General features: G+C 44.7%; 1 protein-coding gene across 3 annotated transcripts in view; it reads left to right on the forward strand.

The window, feature by feature from the left end:
• Positions 1-1,027: 1,027 nt before the first annotated feature.
• The window catches only part of ASAP2 (ArfGAP with SH3 domain, ankyrin repeat and PH domain 2), a 222,682-nt gene continuing 202,986 nt past the window's right edge, over positions 1,028-20,723 (forward strand). For all 3 annotated transcript variants that reach the window (XM_049904584.1, XM_049904585.1, XM_049904583.1), the window contains exon 1: positions 1,028-1,579. In XM_049904584.1, coding sequence (XP_049760541.1) covers positions 1,454-1,579 — 126 coding nt within the window. In that variant the 5' untranslated portion in view covers positions 1,028-1,453. The remainder of the gene's footprint in view (positions 1,580-20,723) is intronic.

The following is a 20,723-nucleotide window of genomic DNA, read 5'->3' on the forward strand; positions in this document are numbered from 1 at the left end:
GGTGTGTTTAGTTAACTTCTCAGGGTGGGTCCTGGTCTTGAACATCAAAACTATTTCCAGCTGAGAATTACCTGTAGGTTGAGAATAAACATAGGAAACGCCGGTGGCATAGTGGTTAAGTACTACGGCTGCTACCCAAGAGATCAGCAGTTCGAATCCCCCTAGCCCTCCTTGGAAACGCTATGGGGCAGTTGTCCTATAGGGTCGCTGTGAGTCGCAATCGACCCGAGGGCAGCGGGTGTGGTTTGGTTTTTTGCGTAGAAGCGTAGGAAACCCTAGTGGCTAGTGGTTAAGAGCTGCGGCTGTTAAGCAAAAGGTCAGCAGTTCAAATCCACCAGCCGCTCTTTGGAAAACCGATGGGGCGTTGTACGGTTTTCCAAAGAGCGGCTGCTGGATTTGAACTGCTAACCTTTCCCAAACTGTCTGGTGGGTATTGCCCGGGCAGAGAGGAGAGATTTGTTACGGGGGGTAGCACATCCTCCTGTAGGGGGCGAACTTCTCATACTTTCTTCTCCTGGACGGGCATTCCCCGCGGCTTAGGTGTAGAACCCCAGAAAGGTTCCAACCAAGGGATGGGGTTGGGGCACAGAAGGGTGGACTCTAACTCTGGCCGGAAGTGTCTGTGCGCAACCTGCACACACCCTCACCGACCCAGGAGTCAGGAGAAAGGGCCTAGGCAATGGACTTCGACCTGGGGAGGGGCGGCAGGCGAGAGCGAGTCCAGCGGCCGAGCCGGGCCGGGCCGGGAGGCGGGCCCGCCCTCGAACCCGGCGCGCGTGCTGGGGCACCCGAACGCTCCGGTAACGCCGCGCGCATAAGGCGCCGACCAGCACGACTCCACAGCAGCCGCGGCGCGCGCCGCCTTCCTTCCTGCAGGATTAGCTTCCCGGCGGCGGCAGCGGCGGCGAGCGCGCGGATTGGCGGCCCGGCCCTCCCGCCGCCCGCCCCGCCCCGCCCCGCCCCGCCCCGCCCCGCCCCTCGCCGCGCCGCGCCGGGTCGGCAGCCGCCCCCGCCCCGGACCCGCCCCCTCTCCGCCGGAGCCTGTCGGTGCCGAGGCTGGGTGGCCGGCACTTCCCACCCGGCTCTGTGCGCCCGTCTCGGGGGCTCGTTCGGGAGAGGAAGGGGCGGCGGGGTGCCAGCGGCGGACGCGCAGGGGCCCTCAGCCGCGGCGGTGCAGACCCGGGCGGGGGCCGAGCTGCGCGGGGCTGCGCGCGCGCCCTTCCTCTCCCGCCGGCCGGGCTGCGTCTGGGCACCGCGGGCGGCGGACCTGCTCCCTCCCAGCGGCGCTCGGCTCCCGCGGTGAGCGGCTCGGGCGCCCCTGGCCGGCTTCCCTTTGTCCCCCGGGCCGGGAAGGAGCTGCGGGCGCGGCGGCGTCTGTGCGGTCGGTGCACGCCGCTGCGGCTGAGGCGGCGGCTCTCGCGCTCCCGGCCGCCGGCTTCTCCGCGCCGAGGCGATGCCGGACCAGATCTCCGTGTCGGAATTCGTGGCTGAGACCCATGAAGACTACAAGGCGCCCACCGCGTCCAGCTTCACCACGCGCACTGCCCAGTGCCGGAACACGGTGGCGGCCATCGAGGAGGTGAGCGCGGCGGGGCCCGGCCTCTGGGGCGCGATGCGGGCTCCCGGGTGCGGCGCGGCGGCCCGCGCCCCGCCGAGACTTGCACTTCCTCCCGCTCGGGCGCCGTCTCTGCTCCCGGCGAGCTTTGGTTAACCTGCCCCCCTCCGCCGTTTCCCCTCCGCCCCCCTATCCAGGGGAAAAGTTTCTTTTTCTTTAAAATCCCGAAGCGGCGGAGTTAATCCTGCTTGAAACAGAAGCTCTTTGTTCCCGGTGTAGGTTGTTGGTAGGGGATGGTTGATGGTTACCTTTTGGCCTTTTTAAAGAAAAATTTCTCCTCCCTTATTTCCCTCGCGGGGTTTCCTTGGCCATATCGTTTCCCCCCAAGGCGGCCAACTTTGACAGGAAAGTCAGTGTCGGCGGGTGAGCGGGAGGGAGACCGACCCCCTTTGCGCCCCACCACTTCCCCTGGGTCCGGAAGCTAGGGTTTGCCCTCGCCTTTTCCCGGGCGCAGGAGCCAGGCACGGATTTCATCAACTTGGTTGAGAATGCCTCCCCCCTGCAGTTTGCCTTGGTTCAGTACCCCCCCCCACCCCACCCCAGAGTTGCTGGTCGGGCTGGTGGGACGGAGTTGTGTGCTCAGAGCCCCTCGCTGCAGCCCCCTTTCCCGCGCCCCGACTTTCCTGGACTCTCGGGTCAGTCTCGGGGGAAAAACTGGCTGCTCAAAAAGGTGTGCAACGTTAGCAAGGAAGGCCTAAGGGGAATTCTCCATCGTGCACAAAATCGAGTAATTCAGGCAAGGTGCAGGAAACCAGGGATTTTAAATCCGAAAGGCCGCTCACCGGTTACATGTGTCTTACCTGCTTGAAGCCCTGAATACCTACCTCCCTTATCCATCAATCTGGGAAAGGCCTGACTGGTCAAGTCCTTTAAAGGTGCAAAGTCACCATGCCTAGTTGCTAACTAGTAAGCATTCAGAGTCCTGGGGAGAGAGAACACTAAGGAACCAACAAGCATATGCTGGAAATTAAAGCAGTTTGCAGCAGTGAAAGGTGCAGAGTTTGAATCCAGGGACCCTCGTTTACTGTTGATTTGCTTAGATCATGTAACCACTCTGGGTCTTTTTTTTTTTTTTTTTGGAGGGTTGTTTTGAGGATTAGAGACAATGTATATGGAGTGCCTAGCAATCTGCTTGGCTCAAAAGAAATGACTGGTTTATAAACCACAAATAGAGCAGTATTGAGTGGGTAATTACATTTCTCTTGGTCGGTAAGTCACAGGGTTGGATGCTGTAGGTATTTAAGAAGAGAAAGACAGGGCTAGACTGAGTGAGGAGAGATCGTTAAAGAGCTTTAAATTAAGCAATGGCATTAATTTTTTTGCCCACTTGAACAGAGCATCTGCTGATAGGAATTGGTTGAAAAAAAAAAATCCGGAATGATTTCCTTTAATGGAAAATTTTTTTCACTGTAGACGTAAACAGTCAATAATAGGTTAAATCAAAAGTAACAGGTTCAGCCTTCTGAAGGTTGTAAGCACAGCTAGGGTAGCCTCCCTCCCTCCTTTCTCCTCTCCCTATTTTTGGTACTAGCTGAGCTACTTGTAAATCTTTTGTAGTGAATTCTGTGATCCTTGGATCACTTCATTTTACTTGAATCAGCAAGGGTGAAAATGATGCTTTCAGATGAGTGGTGGGCATGGGGGATGAAGTTTTTTAAAAAAAATGCTGGTTGAAAAACAAGAGAAAAATGTTTGTGATGTTTTGAAGTACACCATTAATAATGTTTATAGACTAATTATAACCAAAGAGGTAGCTAAATATTTCTTGAAGGAAGCTTTGTCTACTATGCCTTTGAAAATACTTGTGTTTAAAGTTCTGTTGCTTTTCCCATTGCAGCTTGTCAGCTAAATATTGTTAACACTGGCAGATGTTGGAAAGCTAAGCAAATAGGAATTGCTATTAAAATCGGCATACCCTTTCTCTGATTAATTTTAGTTTACAGTGTACAATTCCAAAGCTCTTTTTGTATGATGTGCAGGGGATTAATCTAGAGCTCACTTACTGAGTAGATTAAAAAGACACTGGATTTGGTCAATTCATTAAACTCCAGGCTTGCTCCACATTGCCGTCTAAGCACAAGAATTGGTTAATGTCTCAAAAAAATGGGAAAAATTAAAATGTTACAGGCCTGTGTCACTTTAAGCAAATCCATTATTCGTATTAAATGATGATGGTACATGTGAACTTGGATTTATAAGATGACTAAATTTGAAAGTTGTTTACATTCTGAAAGGAATGGCTGTGAATTCCTTTATATAATGCTCTTTTCCTTGGTGTTCACATTCAGTTCCATTACTAAAACTTGTTCCATATATGATTTTATAACACATGGTGCCCACATATTTTGGTTTTAGACATTTACTTTTCATACTGAAAGGAGACTAGAGAGTGGCTATTATGACAAAGTTACTTATTTAACACATAAAATAAGCTTGAAATTTTACAACTTCTTGATCTTATATTTAAACAACTGAGTAATGGAATTAGTAGACTAATTTTAAACTGATTAACCTTTGTTGTTCATAGTTGCCCTCTAGTTGATTTTGACTCATGGAGACCCCTCCTATACAGAGTAGAACTGCTCCGTAGGGTTTTCAAGGCTGTGACCTTTTGAAAGCAGATCACCAGGCCTGTCTTCCAAGGTGCCTCTGGGTGGGTTTGAACTGCCAACCTTTGGGGTAAGAGTCAGCTCTTAATCGTTTGCACCACCCAGAAACTCCTGATTCATGAACCTGTGATTTCTAATGTGGCTAAAAATCATTCTACAGCTGTATAATTTATATTTTGATTTGCATACCTGTAGCTGGAATAATACTAGTAGCTCTTGGGGCTTTACATCTTTTGTATTTATTCCTCATCCCTGCTTTATAGATAAGGAAATGGAGACTAGGAGAGATTAAGTAATTTGTTCAAGGTTATGGAGCTAGTAAGTGGAAGGGCTAGGATTTAAACTTGGCTGCATGCTGTTTTCAGAAACTATGCTGCTTCCTGTTACTTTAAATAATGCTGAATTCTGTAAATTACTCCTTTGTCAGATAGACCCGGGTTGGAGTTTGGTCCGCACCACTTGCCACTTGTGTGAGCTTGGGTGAGAAGCCATATGTTTTCTTGTATTTCCCAGCTTTGAAGTCAGAATAAAAAAACATTGCCATCGAGTCAATTCTGACTCATAGCGACCCTGTAGGACAGAGTAGGACTGCCCCATAGGGTTTCCGAGGAGCGCCTGGTGGATTTGAACTGCCTACCTTTTTGTTAGCAGCTGAACCCTAAACCACTATGCCACTAGGGTTTCCAAAGTCAAAGTAACAGTGCGTGTCTCCTTTATAAGGTTGTGGCGAGGGCTCACTGAGATAATGCATGTGAAACACAGCACAGTGCCTGACAGACTGATGCAGTAAATGTTGTTTAATTAACAGATTATATTGTAGTTGGGTCTTTAGACCAGTGGAGTGAGAATGGTATTTAATTGGGGGTGGGGGCGGAGGCATGGGAACAGTAGGGGAACGGATGTATTGTTGAATGAGTAAGTGAATCAAAAACTACTAGATATCTATTGTTGTAAGCTGCCATCACCTCCCGCCTCCCCCCACCCTCCTCCTCCGCCCACGGGAATCCTGTACAAAACGGAATCAAACTGTTGTGATCCATGAGGTTCGTACTGGCTGATTTTTGGAAGTAGATCACCAGGCCTCTCTTCCTAATGTTTTAGTTTGGAGGCTCACACTTGTGGCCGTCAAGTCAGTCCTAACTCATAGCAATCCCATAGGACAGAGTAGAACTGCCCCATAGAGATTCCAAGGAGCAGCTGGTGGATTCAAACCGCCCAACTTTTGGTTAGCAACTGCGCTCTTAATCACTGCGCCACCAGGGTTCAGCCTCATCCAAAAAAAAAAAAACACAAAACCTGTTGCTGTCAAGTCAACTTCGACTCATTCAGCACTGTAGCAACGTGCAAACCGCCCCTGAGTTTGAGGTGCGCTGGCTAGGAATTGAACCCAGGTCTCCGGCATGGAAAATGAGAATTCTACCACCGAACCAGCTCTCAAGGTATCTATTAGCCCATGCTTATTTTTTAACCAGTGTGTTGTCCTGGCGGGGGACATGCAGGTGAGAGCGTAGATGTGTGAAATTTTCATTTACTAAAGATGACTTCTCTCGATAAAAAAAAAAAAAATTTTTTTTTTTTTCCCCTCTGGATAGATGATGATTTTGCGTGATTTTAGCAAACCTACAAAATTTGGTGCTGCAACTGGAGTCAGCCTTGTGTTTTTGGAAATAATGGAAAAAATAAGTAATTGTGGCATAAATCTGAATAGTGAGCTCCCCCTCCCCCTTTCTTTTTCTTCTGTTATGTCTGTCTCTGTTTCTTTGAGCCTCTGGGCACTTTGAAATACTCACAGAATGGGGAAGAATTGTATACATACTTGGAATATTTATGTTTTTAATGAGACCCTCCTGCCTTGCTTATTTGGTATTGTTAGATGTGTAATTTTAAAAATAAATTTGATGTTGCCTTGTAAGTATTAAAATTTAATCTACTTCCTTCCAGGGCCATAATTCTCTGCTATGTTGTTCCCGGTTACCCTGGAAATCTCTTTGCTGTCACAAGCAGAGGGTTCTAACTGCAGGGGTCGAATGAGCATCTGTGCAGCACAGACTCCCAGGGGCCCTGATGTCCTTGGGGCCAGATCCACCTCCCAGCAGTTACAGTGGGAACCAGGCCTACGTGCTTTCCAGGCAAGAACGTGAATCTGAATCTTAGTCCTTTGCGACTTCTTTGAAAAACAGCTCCCCCCAGTCCCAGACTGACACATTTTGAATCTGCTGTCAGGCATCACTTCTTGCCCCTAGTGCATTAGTGTTTTTGGAAGTGAGCGTCTGTGGTCAACTAGGACCCCCTTTTTATGCTGTGTCTTGAAATGCAGATTAATGTGTATGGAAATTTGAGTTATTTGAGGAAGGAATGATCTATGCGATTTCTTTTCCCCTTGCTGAATTCAGTTTCTTCTCCTTGTGATTAACGGTGAAAGTGCTAGTGCTACCCCTGGTGGGTTCCAGGCGCAGTCAACCATTCAGGATTTATTGAGTCTTCCAGTGTGGTAGGCTGTATGCTAGGTGATGGGAATAGAATACCAAGAGGAATACATTCTCTCTTTCAAGGAACCTACAGACCAGTGGGAAATATAGACATTCTAGAAACACATCAGTGCAATACAGTGTTGTGAGGATTATGGCCAGAAGGATGTACAGAATCCCGTGGCTGCACAGGGGTGGGAGTGGTCTGCCTGGGACTGCAGTTAGGCAAGGCCTTGTTCGGTGATGTGTGACTTGCGCCTTGAAGTCAAGGTAGTCATCTGTGGGTTACCACATGTTTCAGTCACTAAGGCGTCTCCATATGGTCTTCCATATCTGCCTGCCTGCCTTACGTAAATATGTATCGACTCCTGAGGTGGTGGCCAACTAGGCCTCTGTGGTGAGATTTTCAAGCTACTCAGTCCACCCGGGGCTACTCAGGCCAAGAATGTGCAACAGTCATTGTTTCTTCTCTTCACCACATTTCAGGGCACCGGTACTTTTCCTCAGGGATCATATACATTCTAGACTTGACACGGTCCAATGTGGTGTGCCATCTAGCTTCCTCCACTAGCAGTAAAGATTCAGTCCTTCTGTCACACTAGCCGTGTTTCAAGTGCCCAGTAGCTACATGTAGCTAGTGGCTTCTGTATTGGACAGCGTAGATTTAGAACATTTTCTTCATCGTCAGAAATTCTACTGGAGAAAGCTGTTTCAGACCCACTGACCAGCAGCGTCAGCGTCACGTGGTAGCTCGCTGGAAATGCAGAATCTCAGACTTCACCCTAGTCCTAGTGAATCAGAATCTATATTTTCATAATACCTCCAAGTACTTTATATGCACATTAAAGTTTGAGAAACACTATTCTAGACTGTGAACCCTGATTGCACATTAGAAACACTTGGCAAGGTTTTGTGGCTAGACGTGCCAGGCCCCACTCACTGACGTTCTGATTTAATTGGTTTGGGTGGGACCTGGAACATTGGCCTTTTTTTTTCCTAAAGCCTCCTCCCGAAATGGGGTTGATAATCACTGCAGTAAACAAGTAATTATGTAATATTTCAGGCAGTGAGAAGTGCTGTGAAGAAAGATCATGCAGAATAAAGGAATAGAAACTGATTTTGGAGATGAGGAAACTGAAGTCAGTACAGGCCTTTCTGAAAAGGTGACATTTGAGCAGAGGCCTGGGTGAAGTAAGGTAGTAAGCCATGGAAAATCTGTGAATTAAAGAACAGCATGTAAAAAGGCAGTAAGATGAGATTGGGCTCTGAGCGTTTCAAGGACAGAAAGAAGACCAGTGTTCCTGGAGAGGAGTGGGTGAGGGAGAGAAGGATGAGAAATGGCCAGAGAGGTAGGCAAGGCTGGATCACATACGGTTTTATGTGTTTTGGGGAGGGAATTTGGATTTTGTCCTAAGTATGATGGGAAACTATTGGAGGGTTTTGAGCAAGGGAGTTACGTTATTGGATTTACATTTTTAGAAGTTCAATGTGGTAGTTCTGGAGAGACTAGACTAGCAGGGACTGTTGCAGCCATCCAGGCAAGGTGGTAGCAGTGGAGGTGGTGAGAAGATTCAGTTGAGATCCATTGTGCAAGAAGAGCTGTCAGGACCTGCTGACAGGTTCTTGTTACTGTGTGCTGGTGGGATAACCAAAAAACCCATTGTCATCGAGTCAATTCTGACTCGTAGTGCCCCTATAGGACGGAGTAGAGCTGCCTCCTTAGGATTTCCAAGGCCTGCAATCTTTAGGAAAGCAGACTGCCACATCTTTCACCCTCAGAGCAGCTGGTGGGTTCGAACTGCTGACCTTTCAGTCAGCAGCCAAGCAGTTAACCACTGTGCCACCAGGGTTCCTGTCTTAGTTACCTAAACTTGTTGCCATCGAGTGGATTCCAACTCGTAGCAACCCTACAGGTCAGAGTAGAACTGCCCCATAGGGTTTTCAAGGCTGTGATCTTTACGGAAGCAGACTGCCACATCTTTCTCCTGTGGAGGGCTGGTGGATTCGAACCACCGACTTTTCAGTTACCAGCTGAGTGCTTAACTGCTGTGCCACCAGGGCTCCTTACCACAGGTATTAAAAAAAAAAAAGCCAAACTTGTTGCTGTTGAGTTGATTCCAACTCAGCCATCCTATAGGACAGAGTAGAACTGCCCCAGAGGGTTTCCAGGGAGCACCTGGTAGATTCAAACTGCTGAGCTTTTGGTTAGCAGCCAAGTTCTTAATGACTTAACCACCAGGGCTCCATGAAACGTATAGGGGTTAGGATTTACAACACATTTCTGGGGGCAATTCATTCCATCATAGGCACCTACTGTATGTTGTCACTGTCAGGTGCCGAGGATATGACAGAAGATAGAACCAGCTCTTCCCTTAAAAGTATTTATAACCTCATTTTTTTTTATGCCATGGACCCCTTGACAATCTAGTGAAGCTGGTGGACTGCTTCTCAAAACAATGTTTTAATGCATACAATAAGATACATAAGCTTTCAAAGGAAACCAATTATAGTGAAGTTCAATTAGTAAAATATTTTTAAAAATTGCTTTACTAATGTGCTGCTTTATTAAAGCACTGATTATCAAGATTTAGTAATGGGTCTAATACATACTTTGATTTTGAAGCACTAATGAGTGTAAACAGTATTTTGAGATAGTAGAAAACTCCGATTGAAGTTTATTGTCATTGAAATGTAGACATCCTGTAGGATTATCCTGCTAGTAATTTCATCCACGTGGCCCCCCGGAGCAGTGTCTGTTTGTTCAGCTGACAAGCCAAAGTCTAAACTGTTCAGAGTTATGATGTGGTAGGCATTTAGTTTTTATTTGTGTTGGTGACAGTCACAGGTACCTAATACTACCCCAGTGCGTTGTTTACGTTTGTAATTGAGGAAAATGCTAGATTTCATTTAGAGGTTAGTGAGAATACAGATGTAATTCTTTCTTCCAGACCAGGCTTATGGATTCCCTGAATTCAGGCTTGGTGAGCAAGATTTTTTTTTGTTGTTTTTTTGCAGTAATTGATCGATTCTGTAACAATGCCATCTAAATGAGTTTCATAATTATTACCCTGTCATTGTCATGAATTGGTTCTAAAGTCTGTAGCTGAGAAAAGTTATACCCTAAACCGATGTCATAATTACGAAGTAGTAAAGGTGTTGAGAAGAGCTGTTGGGGCCAGGTAAAGATGTGGTTTGACATTAATGGAGGACTCCATGCTTTATCAAGGTCGGGGCTTTGTAGTTTATCATATGGTCCCTTGAGTTAGTTCAGATACTTAACGCATGCCTGAGAGTTAGCAAAGCTGCAAATTGGGTCTTGTGTGTCCTGTAGTCAGACCCTGACTGGCTGCCTCTCGGCAGGCCAATTCTCCTGTTTTTACCTTACTTGTTTTCCTAGCATCTCATACACTGCCCTTGACTCTGGAGGGCGTGCTTGATTGTGAAGTGATAGTAGATTTATGGACACTTTCTACCTCAGGTTTTAAGGGAGGCTTTAAGTCTTTGTTTTCTTGGGGGAGGTTACATATTTGCAGTGATGATGATGTTGCCTGAGTGTATTCGATATATTCAGAGCATAGATCAAGTGTTATCCTAGTCACTGGTTTTGTTTTTGTGTGTGTGTTTCTTTTCCTTGTCTTTCTAACATTTATCGGGCACTTATCGTATGCCAGGCATCCTTTAAGTTCTTGACATACATTAAGTATTAACTCATCTAATTATTTGCATCAAAAGACCTCTTTAAAATCTTAAAAAGCAAAGATGTCATTTTGATGACCAAGATGCGCCTGACCCAAGCCACAATCTTTTCAATCACCTCATATGCACGTGAAAGCTGGACAGTGAAAAGGGAAAACCAAAGAAGAATTTGAATTATGATGTTCGTGAAGAATATTGAATATACCATAGATTGCCAGAAGAACAAACCAATCAGTCTTGGAGAAAGCACAGCCAGAATGCTCGTTACAAGTGAGGATGGCGAGACTTTGCTTACTGTGGACACATTATCAAGAGGGACCGGTCGTTGGAGAAGGACATCATGCTTGTAGAGAGTCAACGAAAAAGAGGAAGCACCTCAAAGAGATGGATTGACACGGTGGCTGCAACAATGGGCTCAAGCATAACAATGATTGTGTGGATGGCACAGGACCCAGGCAACATTTTGTTATGTTATATGTAAGGTTACTATGAGTTGGAGCCGATTTGAAGGCACCTAACAACAATGATATTTTATTATTACAAAAAGTCCATAAGGTAGATACCATTATCCCTGTTTTATGAAGTGAGGAAACTGAGGCTCTGAGAAGTTAAGCAACTTTACTGAGATCACGGAGCTGGTAAGTGATGGAGCTAGTGTTCAGACTCAAGCGTTTTGACACCAGTCTGCTATTTCCTTCAGCCACCAACTGCTTCTGTAGCGCCTGGGACAGGAAGGGCCCTTCATGTTCACGTCTCTGTGACTAGCACAATCTCTTCCTTGCTGTTAGTTTTAGTGAGTCACATATATTGCATGTCTTGAGTGGGTGTTTCTGGTAAATCCTTGGTGCTACAGTTTTCTCTCTGCCTCATCTGTCCGTGTTGCTACAGAACTTGCTCCTCTTTACTCTTTTCACTGCTGTACACATCCCCAGCCTTGCACAGGCCAGTGGCCGGGGGCATTACTCACACCCTGGCAGGAGGCCTGCCCTGCTCACGATCTTATTCATGATGTCATCTTTCCACTTGGTGTTGAAGATGGCTTTGTCAGTATGATTTTATATACTGTCAATAAAATCTGGTGACTGATGAAGACAGTTGTCTCTAATGATGAATTCTCTTGTCTTTTAGGATTCTAGCCAGGTGACCAGGATTCTGGGGCCTCTTTCCTTAGCTTCCCAGAAGAAATCACGTTCTTATTAGAGTTTTTTTTTTTAAAAGCAGCAACTGCTACAACAGCTGACATTTCTTTGAACCTTAGTAAGCACTTTGCTGTTTTTTAAATCGATTTTTTAATCCTCCCAGCAATCCTTTGAGGTCGGCCCTATTGTTATCTCTTTAAAAGTGAAGAAACTGAGGCTCAGACAAGTTAAATGAGTCTCCCTAGTTCCCAACTAGCAGTTGATAGAACCAGGAGTTCCAGGCAAGCATCTGGCTCCCGAGCATGCTGTCTTAGCCCTCCTGTCCTTCAGGGTCCTACTCCTGTTGGTCCTTTAATGCACCACCTGACGGTCTCTTGCTGGGACCTTTATTGTCTGAAGATGCCTCCTCAGGTGTTTCTATGGGCTTCTTTAGTGCAGGTTCATAATTGTTGATCTTCTGCAGGCGGGTCCCAATTGTTGCCCACTTAGAGTCATTAAATACTAACCCCTGAGGTGGTGCTTAGCATCAGAGGTGTTTACTAAATGACCTTAACTGCCATGGAGTGAGTTAAAAGGACAGATGTGGCCCCCATCGAGCTGAGAGGCTGAGAACACTGTCAAGACTATATGCAAAGGACTCAGAGCCACATAGGCAGTGATCACATCCATTGAGTATATTCCTTGTGTCAGCAAATCTGTTTTGAGAGGTGGCCACTGAAGGATGAAACAGAGATGTTGTGTGTTTAGGCAAACTTGGGCAGAGACGAGCCAGCACCATGTTGCCAGTTAGAGAACTTTTGGGAGATATTGAAAGAAAGAAAGAAAGAAAAAAAACAAAACAAACCCATTGACTCCGAGTCGATTCTGACTCATAGCGACCCTATAGGACAGAGTAGAACTGCCCCATGTGGTTTCCAAGGTACTGCTGAACTTTTGGTTAGCAACCGTAGCTCTTAACCACTACACCACCAGGGTTTCCACTGAAAGGAAGAGAGAGTGTTTTAAGGCCTTGTATTACATTTATTCACATAATAGCTCTAACCTGTTACTAACCAGCTGCTAGACCTTGAGCAGCCATTTCACTGGCCCAGCCTTAGTTGCCTCATTTGTAAAATAAGGGGTTGGATGAGATGCACTCTAGGGCCTTTCCAGCTATTAACATTCTGTGTCTGCTACTGTTGGCCCCACGATTGGATTCGTCTGCCTCTTGCCACTTTCTACTTTTTCTGACCATCCTCTCTATTTTTCTCTTTCTCTTGGCTATTCATATTCATAATTAAGCACATGGCTGCTAACTGAAAGGTTGGCCTTTGAAATCCACTCAGTGGACCCTTGGGGGAAAGACCTGGAGATCTCCTGTAAAGATTACAGTCAAGAAAATCCTGTGGGGGCAGTTCTACTCTGTCACATGGGGTCACTATGAATCAGAATCCACTCAATGGCACCTGACGTCAACAGAGGTGATAATAAGCTTCACCTCTTTCATCTCCCCCTTTAAAAATTTCTTTCCCCAGAATATCTCTGGAGTAAGTATGGTGGTTGGCTCGTGAGCTGGAATTCCATTGCTAGTTTAAGTTTGGGACAAATGGGGCTATGGAGTTTGCTGTCTCACCTGGAAGCAGTTTTTTGCAGTCTCTGCTGCCATGGATTGGTCTCTTGATCATATCTTTGTTGTGGTTTGTTTCTGTGGTAAAAGGTTGTATTAATGATGACAGGGTTTTCCAGTAATTAATTAATTTGGATTGCTGAACTTTAAGTACACATTTTCTTATATTAAGGGTCTACTAGTTTTTTGGGGAACCCAAATTCTCATTTTTGGAAGTTGTACTCTCTATTATGAAGCAGTGGTTTTTATACTTGCCCTGCGGACTCGTTGTGTTTATGTGGTGGAGTGGAAAGAGCACCAGCCCGTGAGTTTGAAGAGCTAGATTCTAGTTTTAATTTGGCCTCCGTCTTGCTGTGGGACCTTGAGTAAATTGCTGTTCTGAATGCCTGTTCTCCAGAGTGAGGGGTTTGGATTAGATGATCTCTCATTCCCCTCCCCAGCTGAAAACTCCACAGTTCTTTGTATCACATATGGTGCTGTTGTTAGGTGCCCTTTAGTTGGTTCCGACTCATAGTGACGCTGTGTACAATATTCCATTGTACATAATCGTTGTTATGCTTGAGCCTATTGTATCACAAACACTGAGTCTGAAAAGCCTGTGAAATAAACGTCAGGAATAAAACTGAGCAAGGCGTGGCTAATTTGGAGTCCTGAAGAGAAAACATAAGTGCTGAATTATATCTCAAATTCTTTAGATCTTCCTGCGACTTCCTGAGGTACTTAGTTTCTTTTGCTGTTTTAGAAATTGAGATATAATTTACATGCCATAAAATTCACCCTTTTAAAGCATCCAATTCTGTGGCTTTTAGTATATTCACAAAATTGTACAACCCTTACCACTATCCAGTTAGAAGATTTTTATCACTCCCCTAAGAAACCCCTATACCCAGTAGCAGTCATTTCCAATCCTTCAGCCTCAGCCCCAGACAACCACTAATCTTTCTGTCTCTGTAGATTGCCTATTCTGGACATTTCATGTAAATGATAACAACGTGTGGCCTTTTACTTAGCATGTTTTCAGGATTCATCCATATTGGAGCATGAATCTGTACTTCATTTCTTTTTTATTGCTAAATTATACTCCATTGTGTGGATATAAAGGAATCCTGTTGGATCCACTCCAGGGCAACGGTTTGGTTTATTAGTTTGGTGACTCCTTTATAGCCATACAATGGTTAAAGTGGTGAAAGCGCTTGGCTGCTAACCTGAAAGGTCAGCAGTTCTAACCCACCAGTCGCACCATGGGAGAAAGATGTAGCAGTCTGTTTCCATAAAGATTTACAGCCTTAGAAAACCTATGGGGCAGTTCTGTTCTGTCCCACAGGGTCCTTATGAGTTGGAATCCACTGGATGGCAGTGGATTTTTCAGGTATGAATATAACACATTTTGTTGATGGAAATTTGGGTTGTTTCTACTTTCGGCATTATGAATAATGCTGTTATGAACATTCATGTACAAGTTTCTGTGTGGACATATATTTTCAGTTCTCTTGGATAAACCCTGGTGGCATAGTGGTTAAGAGCTATGGCTGCTAACCAAAGGGTCAGCAGTTCGAATCCACCAGGTGCTCCTTGGAAACTCTATTGGGCAGTTCTACTCTGTCCTGTAGGGTTGCTGTGAGTTGGCAGCGACTCGATGGCACTGGGTTTGGTTTTGGTTTTTGTGGATATGTACCTAGGGGTGGAGTTGCTAGGTTGTAACTTTCTGAGGAACTGCCAAACTGTCCTCCCGAGTGGCCATACCACTTTCCGTTTCTACCAGCAATGTGTAAGGGTTCCAGTTTCTTCACACCCTGCTCAGCACTTCTTATTGTCTGTCTTTTTAATCATTATATCCTAGTGGGAGTGAAAGGAGCCCTGGTGGCACAATGGCTAAAAGCTTGGCTGTTAACCTAAAGGTTGGAGGTTCGAACCCACCCAGCAGCTCTGTGGGAGAAGGACTTGGCAATCTGCTCCTGTAAAGATTATAGACTAGAGAACCCTATGAAGCAGTTCTACTCTGTCATATAGCGTCACTGTGAGTTAAAAGTCCACTCATGGCACTTAACAGTGGGTATGAAGTGGTAAATCATCATTTCCCTGGATGACTAATGATGCTGAGCATCTTTTCATCTGCTTATTGGCTATTTGTATACCTTCTTTGAAGAAATTCCTATGCACATCCTTTGCCCATTCATATATTTTCTTCCATTTTGTGGGTTGTCCTTTCACCTTTTTTTTATTTTTTAAAAATATTTAATTTTATTTTTTGTGAAAATATACCCATCAAAACCTGCTCCCATTCCACATTTCAGTGATATCTGGTTATATTCTTCACATTGCGTCAACATTGTCATTATTTCTGTTCTAGTTGTTTTACTTCCATTTACTTAAGCTCGTTGCCCCCAACCTGCTTTAAAATAGCTGTTGACCCTTTGGTCCTAGATACTTTTTTTTTTTCTAAAGACAATACTTAAGAGTGGCACTCTTGAGAAGAAAGTATTCTTTGATGGTTATGAGAGGGGGGAGGGAGTTAGGGAGAGGGGTTTTCGCTAATTAGATAGTAGATAAGAATTATTTTAGGTGAAGGGAAAGACAACACAATACAGGCGAGGTCAGCACAACTGAATTAAACTAAAAGCAAAGAAGTTTCCTGAATAAATTGAACGCTTTGAAGGCCAGCGTAGCAGGGGCCAGCGTAGCAGGGGCCAGCGTAGCAGGGGCGGGGGTTTGGGGACCATGGTTTCAGGGGACATCTAAGTCAATTGGCATAATAAAATCTATTAAGAAAACATTCTGCATCCCACTTTGGAGAGTGGCTTCTGGGGTCTTAAATGGTAGCAAGCGGCCACCCAGGATGCATCAATGGGTCTCAGCCCACCTGGAGCAAAGGAGAATGAAGAACACCAAAGACACAAGGTAATTATGAGCCCAAGAGACAGAAAGGGCCACATAAACCAGAGACTGCATTAGCCTGATACCAGGAGAACTAGATGGTACCTGGCTACAACGGATGACTGCCCTGACAGGGAACACAACAGAGAACCCCTGAGAGAGTGGGAGAGCATTGGGATGCAGATGCCAAATTCTTGTAAAAAGACCAGACTTAATGGTCTGACTGAGACCAGAAGGACCCAGGAGGTCATGGTCCCCAGACCTTCTGTTATCCTAAGACAGGAACCATTCCCAAAGCCAACTCTTAAGACAGGGATTGGACTGGACTATGGGATAGAAAATGATACTGGTGAGGAGTGAGCTTCTTGGATCAAGTAGACACATGAGACGATGTTGGCATCTCCTATCTGGAGGGGAGATGAGAGGGCAGAGGGGATTAGAAGCTGGCGGAGTGGACATGAAAAGAGAGAGTGGAGGGAAGGAGTGTGCTGCCTCATTAGAGGGAGAGCAACTAGGAATATATAGCAAGGTGTGTATAAATTTTTATATGAGAGACTGACTCGATTTGTAAACTTTCACTTAAAGCACAATAAAAAATTTAAAAAGAGTGGCACTCTCTATTTTCTGGGCTAAACTATTATTTTGTTTAAAGGTGATGTCAGGGGGTAGTTTTAATTCAGGGTTTGAAGAACAACTCAGGGTTATAGTCTCAGGGAGTCCTCCAGCCCCAGTAGGTCCGGCAAGTCTGGATTCTTTAAGAATTTGAAGTTCTGTTCCACATTTTTCTCCTTTTTATCATGATTATCTATTGTGCCCCAGATCAGAACATTTAGTAGTGGTAGCTGGGCACCATTTTCACCATCTTGAAGTGTCTTTCGAAGCACAGTTCTTTTCATTTTGGTGAAGTCTCGAATATCTTTTTCCTTTGGTTGCTTGTGTTTTTGCTGTCATATCAAAGAAACCGTTGCCTAATAATATTAGTCATGAAGGTTTATGTGTATGTTTTCTTCTAAGAGTTTTATAGCTTTAGCTCTTACATTTAGGTTTTTGATCCATTTTAAGTTCGTTTTAGTATATGGTGTAAAGTAGGGGTCCAAATTCATTCTTTTGCATGTGGCTATCCAGTTATCCCAGCACTGTTTGTTAAAAAGGCTGTTCTTTCTCCATTGAGTTGCCTTGGCACTCAGTTGACCATAGATGTATGAGTTTGTTTTTGGCCTCTCAATTCTGTTCCATTGAACTATATGTTTATCCTTGTGGTAATACCACAATGTCTTGATTACTGTAGCTTTTTGGTAAGTTTTGAAAAGAGTAGTGTGAGTCATCCAACTTCGTTCTTTTTTCCAAGATTGTTTTGGTTATTCTTAGTCCCTAGCATTTCCATATTAATTTTAGGATCATGTAAAAATGGGTTGGTGGTGGTGTCTGACCTCCTCTAAGTTCACAAAGAGGGGTGGAGAATCAACATCAGTAGCCCAAGGCTGATTGCTATGAGGCAGAAGTCAGACATGCCTCCTTTTTCCTCAGTCTTTACCAATTCTAACGTCAGCTGTTCCTCTTACAACACTCTACTTCTCTCCTGAGTTTGATAATTCATTGCAGTGGCCACACAAAACTCACAGCCATACTCAGGGTCACGGAGTTTATTAGGGAAGCAACACGTTACAATCCAGGTTCAGAAATGCTCAGGATACAGTTCTTCCATCAGGATAGCCTCATCTCAGCTGAGCCCGCAGGCAGGTCTCTCTGTGGCCCCTGGTCTCTGGCCTGCTCTGGCAAGTGTTAAAAAGCTCTCTTAGTTCTGCTGATAAGTGCCCAGAGGCACCCCACTCCTCTAGTAAGCCCGCTTCAGAAGGTGCTCAGCTCTAGCTCTGTGAGTCAGCAAGCCTAGCTCCACCAAGTGCCCGGAGGCACCCTCCTGCACCAGCCAGCCTCCTGCCGAAGACATTCAGCTTTCTCACTCTGTGGGCTGGGTGTCTCCTGGTTCTGTTGCCACTGTTTCTTTGCTGCCACTTCTTGCCATATTCGGCGTTACAATGCTCTTTCTCCCTCGATCCCCTCGTTCCGGGAGCTTCTCAGGGCAGGGGTTCTGGGTCCAAAAGACAAACTCCACTCCTGACTCTTCTTTCTTGGTGGTCATGAGATTCTCTCCTCCCACTTCTGGGATGGCTTATTTTAAGCCTGGCAGGATGGCAAAACTGACGAATCCCTTCGTTAGGGTTCCATTTTCTTTAGGGTTACTTTATTTGCATAGTCCCACTCAATCATTGTGTATATGAGCCACAAAGACTATGGCTAAAAAAAAATTTTATTGCTAGAAGGGCCATATTAAGTAATTCATTGCACTGCAGATCAACTTGTCAATTTCTGCAGAAAAGGCAGCTTGGAGTTTGATGGGGATTACTTTGAATGAATAGGTCAATTTGGAGAGTATTGCCATCTTAACAAGAGAAAGTCTTCTAATCCATAAACATGGGTGATTTTTCTATTTATTTAGGTCTTTTAAATGGAAACCCTGCTGGTGTAGTAGTTAAGTGCTACAGCTGCTAACCTAAAGGTCGGCAGTTCAAATCTGCCAGGCGCTCCTTGGAACTCTATGGGGCAGTTCTCTGTCCTATAGGGTCGCTATGAGTTGGAATCGACTCCCCCGCAATGGGTTTATTTTAAACGTTCTTTTATGATGTTTTGTGGTTTTCAGCGTATAAGTCTTGTACCTTTAAGTATTGTATTCCTTTTGATGCTATTGTAAATAGCATTGTTTTCTTAATACCATTTTTTGGGTTGCTCATTGCTTTTTTTTTTTTTTTTGCACCTGGTATGTATAGAAATATAGTTAATTTTTTTAATATTAATCTTGTATCCTGATAACTTTTTGAACTCTTATAGTTTTTGTGTGTTTTTGTTTGTGCGTGTGTGTATTCCTTAGGATTTTCTATATACAAGATCATATCACCTGTAAATAGAGTTAGTTTTATTTCTTCCTTATTGATCTGGGTACCTTTTATTTCTTCTTATTGCCTAATTGCTAGGTTAGCTGTTGTTGTTCTTAGCTGCCTTTGAGTTGCCACCTGACTGATGATGACCCCAGGCACAATGGAATGAAACACTGCCCAGTCCTAAATATCCAATGGGTGGGCCAGAACAGGGGCTCAGTAACTTTACTGAATGGCTGACTTGGTATTAACACTTTTCATGTAAAACTGAAATTCCTTAAATTTAATTTGTTTTGCTTGTTTTTTTCATTTGGGCTCAGGGTGTACTGAGAAAATCAGGAGATTTGCTTGCTTGGTCTTTATTTGCAAAGTAAGTTAGTGGAACTGTCACTTGCATTGGTAAATGGATTTCAGATATTTGCATCGTTTAGCCAGGGTTTTTGGTAGTCGTATGGGAGGTTTAACAGCCAGTTAGCAGTCAGTTCTCTGTAACAGTAGATCGATGAACAGATTGTTTTGCTGGCGATTGTGACCGTTTTTTTTTGGTTCCTTCTTTCTATACGCATCACCTTGGTTTGACCACCGTGAGAAATTGCTCACTTCTTTACAAAAGCCTAATCATTAGGATTCCAGGCTCTTTTCTCACCTTGTAAATTCTCATTTGTTTTTTCTTTTTTTTTGGCAAACAGGACTGAGGTGTGTTTACTGCTCGAGCTGTTGAGCTGTCAGAACCTGTAGCTTTTGTTTGCCTTGATTGTAGCTTGCCAAGTCGTAAGCTTTTGAGTTGGAAGAGGTTCTGCTGAATCTTTTTGCCAGCAGGGTGAGTCCACAGTAAAAATTGTGAGGAAGGCAAAGTGGCTTTTTGCTGTTTTCCATCTTCCTTCTCTTCTGTCCTCCCCGCTCCTGGTTCGGTCTCTTCCTTGGGGACCAGGTTGCCTATGCTGCAATCCTACGTGTGGCCAAAGCTTACAATTCTCATTCCACTAGCCCTTTTTCTCCTATTCTTCACTCCCTCTGTTAATTTCCAGACCATTGGGGGCCCTGCTTTTTTAAATTTTTTTTTCCTAAAGAAGCTATTTCACCCAAAGAGAACCCAGGAATGAAGCTTTATGTTGGAATTTCAGTAAGAGTCCTTCCTGCCTTTCTCCAGTCATAATCATAAGCTGTTGCTTTGGCAGATGACATATAAAGTTGGCCTTTCCTGCCACCCTGCCTCTCCTCAGTTTTCCAGAGTTGCATTTACAGTTTAGTCTTTTAAAAATGATTTATTATTTTCTGCAGCAATGTTGGAAGGAGCTTAATTTTTGAAATGTGTGGTGTCTTTATGTATGGTCAGGGGAGGTTTGATCTAAGGACAGAATTGCTTTAGTCATAGCTAATATGAAATCTCTTAAGGGCTCCTGTTTTATTTGCTCTTTTAATTTATGAACCTCTTTGGATCCCTGAGGCATCTGACCATGAAGCTGGTGAGGCCTGATGTTTAACATTCAGGGCTTTATCTCTACCCCGATATACCATGGACAGCTACAGAGTTCTGACAGATTCTAGTTTGAACTAGGGGACAGTATTGTCAGCAAATGAGTGTTTCAGAGATTTGTTATTGTTTCTCCAAAGGAACATGTGCCCTTAGCTTGGATAATTAAAGCTGGCAACCAAAGGGCATGCATTCACCAAATAAATAACATCAAACTCGTGGCCATCGAGTTGATTCCAACTCGGAGAGACCCTATAGGATGGAGTAGAACTGCCCCATTGGGTTTCCAAGGAGAGCCTTGTGGATTCA

This window comes from Elephas maximus, chromosome 12 (assembly GCF_024166365.1).
Source record: "Elephas maximus indicus isolate mEleMax1 chromosome 12, mEleMax1 primary haplotype, whole genome shotgun sequence".
In the NCBI taxonomy this organism is placed as follows: Eukaryota; Metazoa; Chordata; class Mammalia; order Proboscidea; family Elephantidae; genus Elephas; species Elephas maximus.